This window comes from Spermophilus citellus, assembly GCF_964194105.1.
Source record: "Spermophilus citellus genome assembly, chromosome: 11".
NCBI lineage: Eukaryota > Metazoa > Chordata > Mammalia > Rodentia > Sciuridae > Spermophilus > Spermophilus citellus.
Window position 1 is genome coordinate 129,889,764 of NC_138192.1, and position 13,693 is coordinate 129,903,456.

The window sequence follows — 13,693 nt, forward strand, 5'->3', positions numbered from 1 at the left end:
TTTTGTCAATTTCATGTTTGTTTCTGTGCTTTTACCATATTTTGTATGTCTATAAATAGTATAATCCTATATGTGATATATACATTTTATACAAAAGTTATCTTTATTGTAAGTCTTTCTATTTTGCTGTTATGTCATATTCTTTATTAAACATTTTAACTATTAACAATTAGCTGTTATTAACAGCTTTTAACTAATTAGTGATTATGAATGATTGCTTGTTTCAGTGATCTCCTTCAGCACTGCTTGAGACTTTTCATTGTTTTACATCCCTACCAATACCTGGTATTGCTAGACTTATTTTATGAATCTAGTGGGAAAGTGGCACCTCACTTTTTTATAATTTGGTAAAATATCCCCTTCCTAACTCCCAGGCTTTTAGGAACATATTGTGACACCTTTTAAGTTAGGGAATTGCCATGGGTTTGCCTAGTTAGTTACCTCTTATTGAATCTCTCTCTCTCTGCTGTGATAGCAAGTTGTAGTCAAGGTCAAATCTTTGGTACCTCGAGATAATAAGGTTTATTTTTATTCTTCTCAGGAACTAAAATGAATTTCCTTGCAGTGTATTATATAGAGTACAAACTCCACAGTGCCAGAATATTTGCCACTTCATTTTGTATTTTGTTTTTCCTATTCTAGGCTCCGAGCTCTATCCAGTGGTGGGAGTATTACATCCCCTCCTCTTTCTCCAGCATTGCCGAAGTATAAATTAGCAGATTATCGCTATGGCAGAGAAGAAATGTTAGCACTTTTTCTTAAAGACAACAAGGTAAGAAAGTAGGAAGAATTTAAAATTGTGAATGAAGACTTGTGTAGTGATATGTTGATATATGAAAAATATTTATTCTGTCCATGTATTGACCTGTATTTTTTTCCTCCACCTTACCTTTTCCTGCATTGAAACGGACAGTGTTAACAGAGGCTATTCTCTTCTTTTTAGAGAAGATCATGTTTCAGTGTCCTTATAGAGCATACAGCAAGAGATAGCAGTAGCACCATGCCTTCTCTAGCTAATTTCTTCTTAACTTCCCCTTTTTCTCTATTTTTGTCCCAGTTTGATGGCTGAGAAATGAAGAATTTCTCCCTTATCTGTATTACACCTCTTATCCTTTCCAGTTAGAAGCCAGGAACAAGAGGAGGGGTAGCTTTTCTATCCTTTCCCTGTCTGAGTTAAATATAGTTTTTAGTGGAGAAAAATCTTAAGATGTAATACTATATTTCTGTCACTTGTAAATGATTAAACTGAAACAGTGTAACAATACTGAGAGAAATACTATTCTGTTTTTCCAGTATGCTTTATTTTTCCTGCATTAATGGATGGAGATTCTTTAATTTTAATGTTGCTAAGGACAGATAAAGTTGCTTATGAAACTGTCCTTACCATCTGCCTTGAGTTAAATGTGGAGATTTTTACTCCTCCACTGTGTGCTCTGGAATATGAGAGTTAATGCCAAATCCAAAAGTTGTCGTCTCATGAGAGGAGAGGGATTGTGACTGGATTTTTAATTTATATAGATAAGGATTGGGGGGATTGAACCCCAAAGTCCTGTGCATTCTAGGCGAGCACTCTACTCCTCAGCTAAACCTGTTTATTAATATTTGACTCTTTCAAGTACCACATACTTGACAGAAGTTTATTGTGGCTGAATAAATTTTAAGTTTATAATAATAATAGATGAAGAGTTTTTTTCTTGATTTATCTTCTTTCAGTTGGAGGAATAGCATTAATCTCATGGTCATATGTTTGTCATATAGATACCTTCAGACCTTCTGGATAAAGAATTTCTGCCTATCCTACAGGAAGACCCCCTGCCACCATTGGCTCTGGTACCCTTTACAGAAGAAGAACAGGTTTGTGCCTAACTCTGAGTCACATGTCAAATGCTTGTTCCTTTCTGTTAAGTCATGAAACTGGGAAGCTAGTACTTTGGCCCCAAGGATTATCCCGAGTCTTCTCGGGTCTGTTTCCTTCTTACTATTTCTTGGTATGTGGATGCCTTTGAATTGCCTGAGTTTTGCATTTGAAGCTGTGGACTATCATATAGAGATGAGAAATGTTTCTTGTGCCTTAAGGATAATGAGAACTATCCCTTATAATGTATTATAAGTAGAGAAGAATTGATGCTTTTTGAAGGGTAAGGAGAAGTTCAACTTTGTAGAAAAGCATAGTTTTCCATAAGTCATTGCCAACCTGTATTCTTACTATTGCATTCTTTTTACCACTAAAGAAAAATGATCTTCATCTCAGAGTGCAGCTAAAACTCTTCTGTCATCTTTTTTTTCGTAATATTGTGAGAGAGAAAAACTTCTGGGCTGGAAAGAAACAAATTTTGTATTTTCCCTATTCATAGTGCACTGTGTCCTATGCAAAGATAAATGAGTGGTTTCAAGAAGCTTATGATGATTGTATTACAATGGAGAAACGAATTTTTTGGAATGCTGGAGTGCTAATTTAAATAAAAAATCATTATGACTCTTAAATAGCTTTAATGGGATATAATTCATACTCCATATAATTTATGCTTTTAAAAGTATACAAACCAGTTACTTTTAGTGTATCTCTGAGTTATACAGCTGTCACTCTCACTGCTATCTTAATTGCAGAGCATTCTCATCATTATGTTTTGTGATAATCCTGGGTATATTTTCTGTAACTCATGTTTTTCATGGATGAAGCCATTGTATCAAGAGGGAACAGCTTATTAAAACAGCTCTCTATTAGAATTGTGTTAAGATCTAAGAAAGATATAGTAGTCATCTTTGATTCTTTTTTTCTTAGCACCTAAATACTACAACTTCTTTTATATCCTTATATAAACTGAGAAAGAATATAGAGGAAAGAAATTTTAATGTACCTCATTTTTATAAGTTTTATAAAAGACATATTTGTCTCACAAAACAAAGGGCATTTTTTTTTTTTTTTAGTGTAAATAGCTATAAATGCTTCCTGCAGTAAGGTAGAATAAATACCCAGACCAACCTTCCAAAAAAACAAAACAAAAAAACAAAAAAAACAAACAAACGTATTTATTTATTTATTTAGTTGTAGTTGGACACACTACCTTTATTTATTTATATGCAGTGCTTAGGATGAACCCAGGGCCCCACACATGCTAGGCGAGCACTCTACCATTGAGCCATAACCCCAGCCCTTAGCACCTAAATTTCATAAACATGTTTTGTTCTATTTATAGCTTCTAAGTCAGGCTAGTTCCATCTTCATTCATAAAACCCATTATCTTCTAGGATCATAATGGATATTTTCATTGACAAAATAGTAGTTTATGCTGTAAAGAACACTGGAAAGAAAGAACCCTGTCTCTTGTGATTGCTGAAATTTCTTGCCGCTGCACCCAATCTCTTTTTACTGATTTTTAAATTTTGAGATAGGGTCTTGCTAAGTTTCTGAGGCTGGCGTTGAACTCATCATCCTCCTGCCTTAACCTCTCGAGTTGCTGGAATTACTGGAGTGAGCCACCATGTCCAGCTCTATCCTTTTTTTTTTTGGTTTTAAAAAATAAGATTTTCCATATAGTTGAAACTTCTTAGGGTTATATGTCTCTGTTTCTTCCCAGAGATTACCATGAATTGGTTTTTCTTATTCATGTTTTCCTATTTTTGTTACATATTTATCCATGTGCCATAAAAATATTTTCATTTTATAGGATTATACATTTTACATTGAAGTTAGCATACTTTATGTTTATTCTGTAGCTTTTTTTTTCTCAACATTTTGATCTTTAGATTTAACAATGTGGATACATGTAGCTGTCAATTGGTCATCTATGCTTTATAGTATATTCTGTGGTATGAGAAATGTCCACAGTTTTTCCCATCCCCTATCTTTGGATATTTAGGTTATTTTAAGTTGCTGTTGCTACTATAGCTTATGATACAGTGAATATTCTTCTCCACCTGCACCCCCCACCTTTTTTTTGTACTGGGGATTGAACCCTGTTGTGCTTTACCACTGAAATACATTTTTAGCCCTTTTTCTTTCTTATTTTGAGACAAGGTCTTGCTAAGTTGCTGAGGCTGGCCTTGTATGTGGGATCCTCCTGCTTCAGCCTCCCAGTTTGCTAGGATTACAGGTGTGTACCACCATATCTGGTGCTCCCTATCTTCCCACCAGGTTCTGGGAATCAAACCCAGGGCCTTCTGCTTTCTAAGCAAGTTCTCTGTCAGATATAGGCCTAGCCTCTGCAGTGATCATTCTTATAGTGTGTTGTAATCACTGGGTTTTGGTTCTTTGCACCCAGTTCTTCTAGACTTTTGCAAGCAAATATATATATGTATTTTCCTCCTTTAATTTCAAGTGGCAGTACAGACTGAACATTGTTCTGTTGTTACAAGAATTGAGTTTAAAAAATTTTTTTTTCTTTTAGTTGTCAATGAACCTTTCCTTTATTTATGTATATGTGGTGCCGAGAATCGAACCCAGTGCCTCACACGTGCAAGCAAGCACTCTACCATTGAGCCACAACCCCAGCCTAAGATTGAATATTTTTATTAAATATATTCCCTGCAAATTTTGAAAAAATTTCTTCCATTTTTGTATCTTTCATTTCTTTGTTCATAACAGTGAAGAGTTTATCAAATATTTATTTATTGATGATATTTTTGTTAATCTTTTTCTTTTTGTCTGCCAGTTTTTCTTTTTGGATCTTATTTTGTTGTTGTTGATGATTTATAGTATATATGTGAGCTCCTTATATTTCTATTGACATAGCTGTGCCCCATAGGTTTTCTGAATTTTTAAATTATATTTATTATTAAAAGACAGAAGCTAAGTTTTTTTGCACTGCTATATACCAAACACAGGGCCTTGTGCGTTCTAGGCAGATGCTTTCCCACTAAAATCTACATCCCTAATTTTTATGTAGTTCAGTATACTAGTTCTATTCTATTTTTTTAGTTGTTTTGTGTGTGTGTGTAATTTTTAAAAATTTTTTTCATTTTTTTCTTAAATGATTCTCTAGATTTCTTAGAGACTATCTGGGCCAGAAAAGCTACATAATGAATAGGGAAGATGACTCGCTACTAGTTACCAAAACATGGTGGACTTTTAAGCAACAGAATAAGTAATTGAATCATCCAGAAATATCCCTTAACGTTCCTAAGAAATTAGAATGTAGTGTCTATATAAGTCATTTGGGAAAATCAAAGATTAATAAACTAATGTTGTTTGGGAGTTGTTGGTTAACAAAAATTAACCAATAAGAGTTTTGTTAGAAATTTATTAGAAACGAATAAATTAGGTATGAATTCCACCTACACACCAAAATTAGTTCTAGAATAACTTAAGGAACAGGTCTTAATTTTTTTTTTTATTATAGAATTGTTTGTGTTAAGGGCTACATTTTACGATCATCTAGCTTTAATATGAGGATTGGGAGATTTTCACTGCAGCCACAGAAGATCATTAGGGTCTGTCTTTGGAGGCATTTAAATGGCATTATTTAGGATTTCCTGGTACTTACTTGGTAGCCTTTGTTATTTATAAAATATTTTGGAATCATTGCTTATGCCTGACTAAAGATTTATCAAAAATTTGATATTTGTTCTTTGGATGATCAGGTTACCCCTCCAGGGATTGTGTAGATCTTCATTGTTCAGAGTTTTATATACTTTTTATTTCAGTACTCCTATAGGGAGATAAATATTTATAATGATGTAAAGTGAGCTTTTGGCTGTGTGCTTACTGACAGAGGTAATTTTGTCTTTAAAGTGTTCTTTCCCCAGACATGGTGGCACATGCCCAAGGATCTTAAGGTCCTAAGCAACTTAGTGGGACTCTGTTTCAAAGAAAAAAAATTCAGAGAGAATTGGAAATTGTAGCTCAGTGGTAGGGCATCCCTAGGTTCAATCCCCAGTACCAAAAAAAAAGTGGTTTATTTCTCTCCCCACTCCTCCCTCTCTTTCTGCCTCTCCCTCCCTTTTCTCTGTCTCTCTGTGTATGTACCTGTATGTATATTTATATATATGTATCAAATATAACCAGGGAGAAAAATGTTTTCTTAGATCCAAATTATTGTTCAAAGATCTTCTAGTTCTTTTGGTTTGGTATTTCTTTTGACTAGCACAATTTGAGAAGGATGGTTCTCTTTACTACACTTGTAAGTAACTAATATGAGATTGGTAAATTCTCTCGGCACGGTGGTGCGTATCTATAATTCCAGCTACCTGGGAGGCTGTGGCAGAGGATTGCAAATTTGAGGCCAGTCTCAGCAACTTGGTGAGACCCTGTCTCAAAATAAAAGGACTGGGATGTAGCTCAATGGGAGGGCAGTCCTGGGTTCAATTTCTAGTACTGCCAAAAAAGGGGGCAAGAAACCTTAGATGAGATTGGTGAATTTTATTTATTTGACATCAAAGAAAATTTGCATTTTTTTTAATATTTATTTTTTAGGTGAAGATGGACAAAACACAATATGTTTATTTTTATGTGGTGCTGAGGATCGAACCCGGGCCCTGCCTAGGAGTGATCTACCGCTGAGCCACAATCCCAGCCCCGAAAATTTGCATTCTTAAATAGATAAGACACACACACACACACACACACACACACACACACACACACACGAAAATTAAAGAAGCAAAAATAATGGAGAAGTAAACTTTGTTTACTGTTACTTTCCTCAGGGATAACCATTTTTTTTTCTTTCTTTTTCCCCTGCTTGTGTTTCTTTTCAGGGGTGTTTAAGACATTTACAACCATCTGTATATTCCTTTAAACCCCTCCACACTATGAATGGCAGCATGCTGTGCTTGAAGTTTTACACTTTATGGTTTTAACCTGAGCATCTGTCTAATAAAAGATAATGGCAGATACTTACATTGAGTTGTAATATGTTTCAGACGCTGTTCTGAATACTTGGCATTTAATGTGTAGAGAGTACTTGCAACAACCCCTAAGGTAGACAAAAATACTCTGTATCCCTGTATGTTAGGCTCTCCATAGGATATTGTAGTGTTGGTAGATGAGAAATGGATGAATATTAAGTTTCATATGGTTCAACTTAAGAAATAGAATTTCCTCATTTTTGTAAACGAGTGGAATTCTAAGCCTATAGTTTTTCATTTAGCCCCTATTGATTAATATATAGATGGTCTCCATTTTTTTTTTGCTTTGCTTTGTACTGTAGTTAAAATCTTTCTGCTTATGTTATTTTTTGCATATGTAACAGGTGGAATTTTTGTGTCACAGGGTATGAGCATTTAAATATACTTTGAGAAGTTACCTTTCAAAAAGATCTTATCAGTTTGCACTTTTAGCAGTAATGTTAAAGTGTATATGAAAAAACATGAGTTTCCCCCATTTCTAGATGGTGTATTTGGATTTAATGCATGTGATAATTTGGTAGTAAGGTGATCATTAGCATGGGATACTGGCATATAAATTGCAGTTACCTCTGACCTATTTATTTTAGTATTACAGTATGTTAATCACATTTTGGAGACGTCATAGTCTTACTATAGTAATAGCTAGAAGCATTGTTCAGTACTCTGGCAATAGGTAAGTTGTATATGTTTCAACCAATTTAGTTTTATTTAAGTATAATTTGAAATGAGATATTTTTGGTTAGGTGCTTTCTCCTTCTTCAATTATATCTTAAGTCTGTTGTATGATCATATATATATAAAACTGGAAAAAAACTTGATACGGTTTCTAAAATTTACTTGAACACATTATTTTGAATAAAATTTTGAAAAAGACAAACAGTGAGAAAATGGCCTAGAACTAGAAGAAAGTTCAATAAAGAAAGTAGTTTTTTAAAATCCATATATAGTCTTCCAAAGAGAGAGGTATGGATATCATTTTAATTGGTTTGAAGTCATAATAAAAAAAAATCACTGGAAACCACTTAGGATTAAAGCATGAATTGAGTTGAAGGTTTCTTATTCACTCCAACTCTGAAACTCACTCCTTTCCCATGAGGGCTCTTGGCTTCAGCCACACAAGGTTCATTTTTTCCCCAATATACCACTTTGTACTTTTGTGCAAATGTCTGTTAGGTTCCAAGGGTACAGAAAGAGTGAAGGACCTATTACAACATTTCCTTTTTTCCCCACCTTTTTTTTTTTTAAAAGAAATATTTATTTTTTAATTGTAGTTGGTTGGACACATACATTTATTTTATTTATTTTTATGTGGTGCTGAGGATCAAACCCAGGGCCTGGCACGTGCTAGGCGAGTGCTCTACTGTTGAGCCACAATCCCAGCCCCTTTCCCCACATTTTTTGTTAGTGCATTATAGTTGTACATATTGTGGAATTTATTGTTAAATATTTGTACAAGCACACAATATAACAATATAATTTGGCCATTATCACTCTCCAGCATTCCCCCCTTCTTCCCTGCCTCCCACCGATTCAGCATGTTCTTAGTTTAAAACCCTCTTGCAAAATTCTCCATCAAATGCCAAGTATTTTTTTTATTTATAGATTATTTTTCAAAATTTTTATGATTATTTATTGTTTACCTTTTCATAAGCCCCCATTTATTCCACTTATCCCAAAGGGTTATTTCTTGGCCTCTCCTCTTGCGGTGTGGATACCTACCTCCCCACCATTATCACATTGTACTTGACCCTATTCCAGATTTACTGTGGATGTAAGTGCATGTTAATGACTGATTGGATTTTTTTAAAAAAGCATTTCCTTTCCTTCCCATTCATGTATTTTTCATGTAGCAGATCTTATATATAGATTCTTAGTTGGCCTTTGCCCATTCACTTCTGATTCCTGTCACTCTGTCAAATACACCTTTGAGTTGCTAATTCACAGTGCTGGACAGAATGAGGCAGAAAGATAATTTTCCTCTCTATCATTCTCTCTCTCATCAGATTCTTAGGCTCTCCTCCCTCATACTGGGGATTGAATCCAGCAGTGCTCTACCAGTTACATCTCCAGTTCTTTTTTATTTTGACACAAAGTCTTGCTAAGTTGCTGAGGGTCTCACTGAAGTGCTGAGGTTGACATCAAACTTGTGATCCTCCTGCCTCAGCCTCACGTGTTGGTGGGTTGGTTTACAGGTGCATTGGACTTTATGACTCTTTTATTTTTTCATTAGTTGAAAGGACCCTTCAAAATGAGATCCTTCTTACCAAGTTTCCTCTGTTGCCTGTTTACCTTGTTTGCTTCTAGTTATATACAGCATTTAGTTTGTTTACTTGTGTATTTCCTCAATGTACCTAGCATCGTGTAAGGTATTAGTTTTCATTGTATTGATCTGAAATGTTAATTTGAAATTGTCAGGTAAAACCAGGTTTTGGATTATCTGTGCATCTTGTGTAGTTATGATTTCACATTGCTAGTAGTATTTAGATGCTATTTTATACTTGCAGTGGGAGGTGGGGAGAAGCAACATGTAGTTTTATCTGTTTTATCCATTTTTCTTTCTTTTTTTATTTTTTGGCAGAGAAACTTTTCCATGTCTGTAAATAGTGCCGCTGTCCTGCGATTGACAGGACGAGGAGGAGGAGGAACAGTGGTGGGGGCTCCTAGAGGTCGAAGTTCTTCAAGAGGGAGAGGTGAGCGAGTTTTCACATGAAAAATAATGATGAAGGAAGAGGAGGATAGGGAAATCACTTACTAAATATTTTAATGCTTATTTTAAAAACAACAATTGCTCTTTGACATTAACTGCATACTCAATGCCCTGCACATATCTTCCCTAAACAAAATTTCAAGGCATCTTCTCTGCAGTCCCTGGTTTTGAGCAGAGGAGAGTAATTCCAGTAGTAGAGATTTGAACATGAGGGAGCCTGGACAGTCCCAGTTAATATGTGAAAATTCTAGTCATCCATGTTTCTCTTCCCTGGAGGGCTCTGTATTTTGGGAATCAGAGTGTCCTAAAGGGTCTTGGCTGCTGAAGCAGTACTGAGGCCCCTGTGGTCTCCATGCATAGACTTTCTATATGAGAGCTGTGTGCTAAGAATGACCTCAGCCATAGAGGGACTTCATCAAAAATTGTCTCATTGATGCTAGGAACTTTTTAGGGAATAGAACAAAAAACAATTAGGCAGTATTTACTTATATAACATACTTTTATATATTTATGTCTTAGAAAAGTAATTTGTGTTTTACTGTTACTTGCTTTTTTGATATCTGCTTCTTATTTTGGGCCCAGTGATTTTCTGCTAAATAAAGACATTCATGATATTATAATATAAAAATTTATTTGAGTATTAACCCTGTGGTGGTTAAATTATGTAGTAGCCTGAATGTATCTCATTTTCTCTAAGAGAAGTTTTAGAAGTAGAATGTAGTGTCTGCTTTGACAGACCATTGTCCCCATTTCTTATACCTCCACATTGGCTTGATCATGATATGGGGTACCTGAATTCCTTTTGCAACTTTAAGATTGTGCCTTTGCTGGGGATATAGCTCAATTGGTAGAGTGCTTGCCTCACATGCATTAGGGCCCTGGATTCAATCCCCAGCACCCCCCCCCCCAAAAAAAAAAAGTGTGCTTTCTGAATAGGGTAATTTATATACAATTAGTTTTTTTTTTAATATTTTTTTCTTTGTAGATGGACATAACACTCTTATTTATTTATTTCTATGTGAACCCAATGCCTCACACATTGAGGCAAGTGCTCTACCACTGCACTACAACCTCACCTCAGCCCCAGGTTTCTTTTAATTTGTATCCAGGGGCGCTCTACCACTGATCTGCATCCCCAGTGCTTTTTAATTTTTATTTTCAGATAGGGTCTTGCTAAGTTGCTGAGGGTCTTGGTGAATTGTCAGGGCCATCCTCAAAGTTCTGATCCTCCTCCCTCAGCCTCCTGAGTCATAAGGATTATAGATGTGCACCATCACGCTTAGCTAATTATGTTTCTTTTAGTAGTTTATGTACAAAGTAGGAATGCAGGTGTTATAAATAGTGAAGAGGTTAACTAAAACTCTTCACTTGTTTTTGTAGGTACTGTTACCTACTCATGTTTTTTTCTTCTGAATTTACTTATTTATCTTTAGAACAGTGGTTGTTAACCTGAGGAGTTGTTAGACTCATCTATAGGACTTTCAGGAAATGCCTCTGCCACAGTATCTGTGCTGCAGTACCTCCATAGGCAGCTCAGGTTTGCACACCTGGCTAGGTTCCTGTTGTTCAGAATTTGCCTGAGATCTCTGCGTCTTGGTGATGTGTTGGTGTTTGGGGATGTGACTGACCCCTCATGGCTCTGCCTCTAGTTGTGCATTTTCTGTGTGTTCCTATTTAATGTGACAGGAGAGGTTTCACCCAGGCAACTTTGCCTCTCCAGTGCCTTTCAGGTTGTCAAAGAGAGATCTTGTTAATCAAGAAGTATGAATCACATTGATTCTCTGTGCTGCAAATATGAACTAGTCTCTCCAGGCCCTTATAAAAAACTCTACGTATTGACAAACAATTGGATTCTCTTGCTTTCTGGTTTTGTTTAAATGAGGATTATAACAGAACTCTTTTTAAGAACTTAAATAGAGTATGTATAAAATACGTGCTGTGACATAGAAGAACTAATGATTAAATCAATGTGTAATGTGAAAAATCATAAAACTAGTCAAATGAATGCACTTGACTTTGTGAAAAATACTTTTAACTCCATTGTCACAACCACCTGTAGTTCTGTTTAGTAATCTCTGCAGCTCATTTTACAAAAGAAGGTTGTAATTATTAAATCTGTGGTTTTGTATTTTTCAATTACTTAGTTTTAATTTGGTGGTTAAATAATGATTATTGCAGCAGCTTTTCTTTGCATGGGCAGAGCTAACATTAGATGATTATTTTGTCTCTTTCCAACTCTAGGAAATGTTGATGTGAAAATTGAGTTGTAGATTTCTAAATAATCATAAAACAATTGGTTGGAGGAAACAATATAATGTTGTCTTTCTTTTTTATCTGGTCTGGATCTTTAAAAAGAAAACAGATCTGTACAATTGTCAACCACTGTTCTCAGCATTATTAAAAGGAAGCATATTTAAATTCCCAAAAGAATGATATGAAATTTCAGACAACAGGACAGTCCTTTTGTTTTTGGTGGTGCTGGGATTGAACCTAGGGCCTCAGGCATGCCATTTAAGCTTTTTACTACTGAGCTGTGTCTGCAGCCCTGTTTAGTTTATTTGGCCTCAAACTTGTGATCCTCCTACTCAGAGTAGCTATGATTATAGGAGTGCACCATTGCGCCTGGTTAAATTTAGGTTTTTGAAAGGTTCATCACATATTTTCTTATTCTTTCATGGGAACCATATTTGTAAATGATTTAAATTTGATAAACTGGAAAGCTGTAAAATCTGACTCTTTTTTATGTGTACATTAATCAAGCTTCAATCTCATAAGCAGGACCAGGACCAGGACCAGGACCAGTGCTAGTACTGGCAGAAAATATTTTATATGTGTTTTCCTGGTAACCTGAAGCTATTTTTTATATTAATGTGTTTGTAGAAAAAAAAGTTCTTTAAGATGATACATGTGTAATGGCTTCCCTGAAAAAATTGTTCTCTAAAAGGAGAGGGAACTTTTTTTTTTTTAATCCTCAGATCATCATTGTGGAATACCCTGCTCTTACATTATAGTTTGTATTGCACTGTTATAAAATGTATACATTTCATGAAGGGGAAAGGTTCTTAAATTGTGAGTTGATTTTAAGTTGACTTAAAGTGAATTTTATAGAACTGAAAGGTGACTTTAATATTGTTTTTTTTTTTTTTTTAAATTTAATATTTATTTATTTATTTTAGTTTTCGGCGGACACAACATCTTTGTGTGTGGTGCTGAGGATCGAACCCGGGCCGCACGCATGCCAGGCGAGCGCGCTACCGCTTGAGCCACATCCCCAGCCCTGACTTTAATATTGTTACAGTTCAACTGTGGTTCTCACTTCCATTTTACAGATGAAGAGGTGGAGACTTAAGACTAGTCACCAAAATTCCTAAGATTACCCACATACAATTCTGTGCATTATTTTAATATATCATAATGTGGTCATACAAAAGTACAGATATATTCTGTTAGTTCTTGATAGATAGTAAGGAAGAAGTGAATAACTGGAATAATTTTAACTCAGTTTTATTTGGCTTTGGAATACATTCATGTTTTATTTAGTATCCATCATTTTGGATTTTGGAGATAGAGTCCCGTAATAGAGTGCTTGCCTAACATATGGGGTCTTTGATTCCATCCTAGCACCACAAAATAAATAAATAAAAAGATTAGTCATTTTTCTATTGAATCATTTTGTACTGTGGGAGAAATTGAGTTCGGGATGTTGGCTAAGATTTCTTCTAGTTATAAGTACATCCCCCAACCCCCATCCCTCCTCCATTTTTTTCACCAGTGTATCAGATACAAATGTGTACATTAGTTAGGAATATAGTACATGAAGTATAAAGCTGAGAGTGTATACTTTACTTTCTGCCTCCAGATCCAGCAACTGGATAGTCATTCTTCCTGAGCCTAACTGTGCAGCAATATTGGAATAATTTTTATATGCATTTCTCTATGGTATGCTTTTGTTATTCAGTAGCATAATGTAGATTTCAGTTAGTATCAGTGCTTTGTCTTCTGTGGCTTCATAATGTTATACCATATTGATTTATCAGAATTTTTATAGCCAATCCTTTATTGATTAGGTTGTTTACTATTTTTAAAAATTGCAATGAACACTTTCATATACATGTCTAATTATGTATCACTTAAGGGGTA

General features: G+C 35.1%; 1 protein-coding gene across 7 annotated transcripts in view; it reads left to right on the top strand.

Moving 5' to 3' along the window:
• Positions 1 to 13,693, top strand: part of GIGYF2 (GRB10 interacting GYF protein 2) — a 131,746-nt gene that overhangs the window by 37,080 nt on the left and 80,973 nt on the right. For all 7 annotated transcript variants that reach the window (XM_081261809.1, XM_081261810.1, XM_081261807.1 and 4 more), the window contains 3 exons: positions 643 to 772; positions 1,759 to 1,854; positions 9,425 to 9,536. In XM_081261809.1, the coding sequence (XP_081117935.1) occupies positions 643 to 772; positions 1,759 to 1,854; positions 9,425 to 9,536 (338 nt within the window). The remainder of the gene's footprint in view (positions 1 to 642; positions 773 to 1,758; positions 1,855 to 9,424; positions 9,537 to 13,693) is intronic.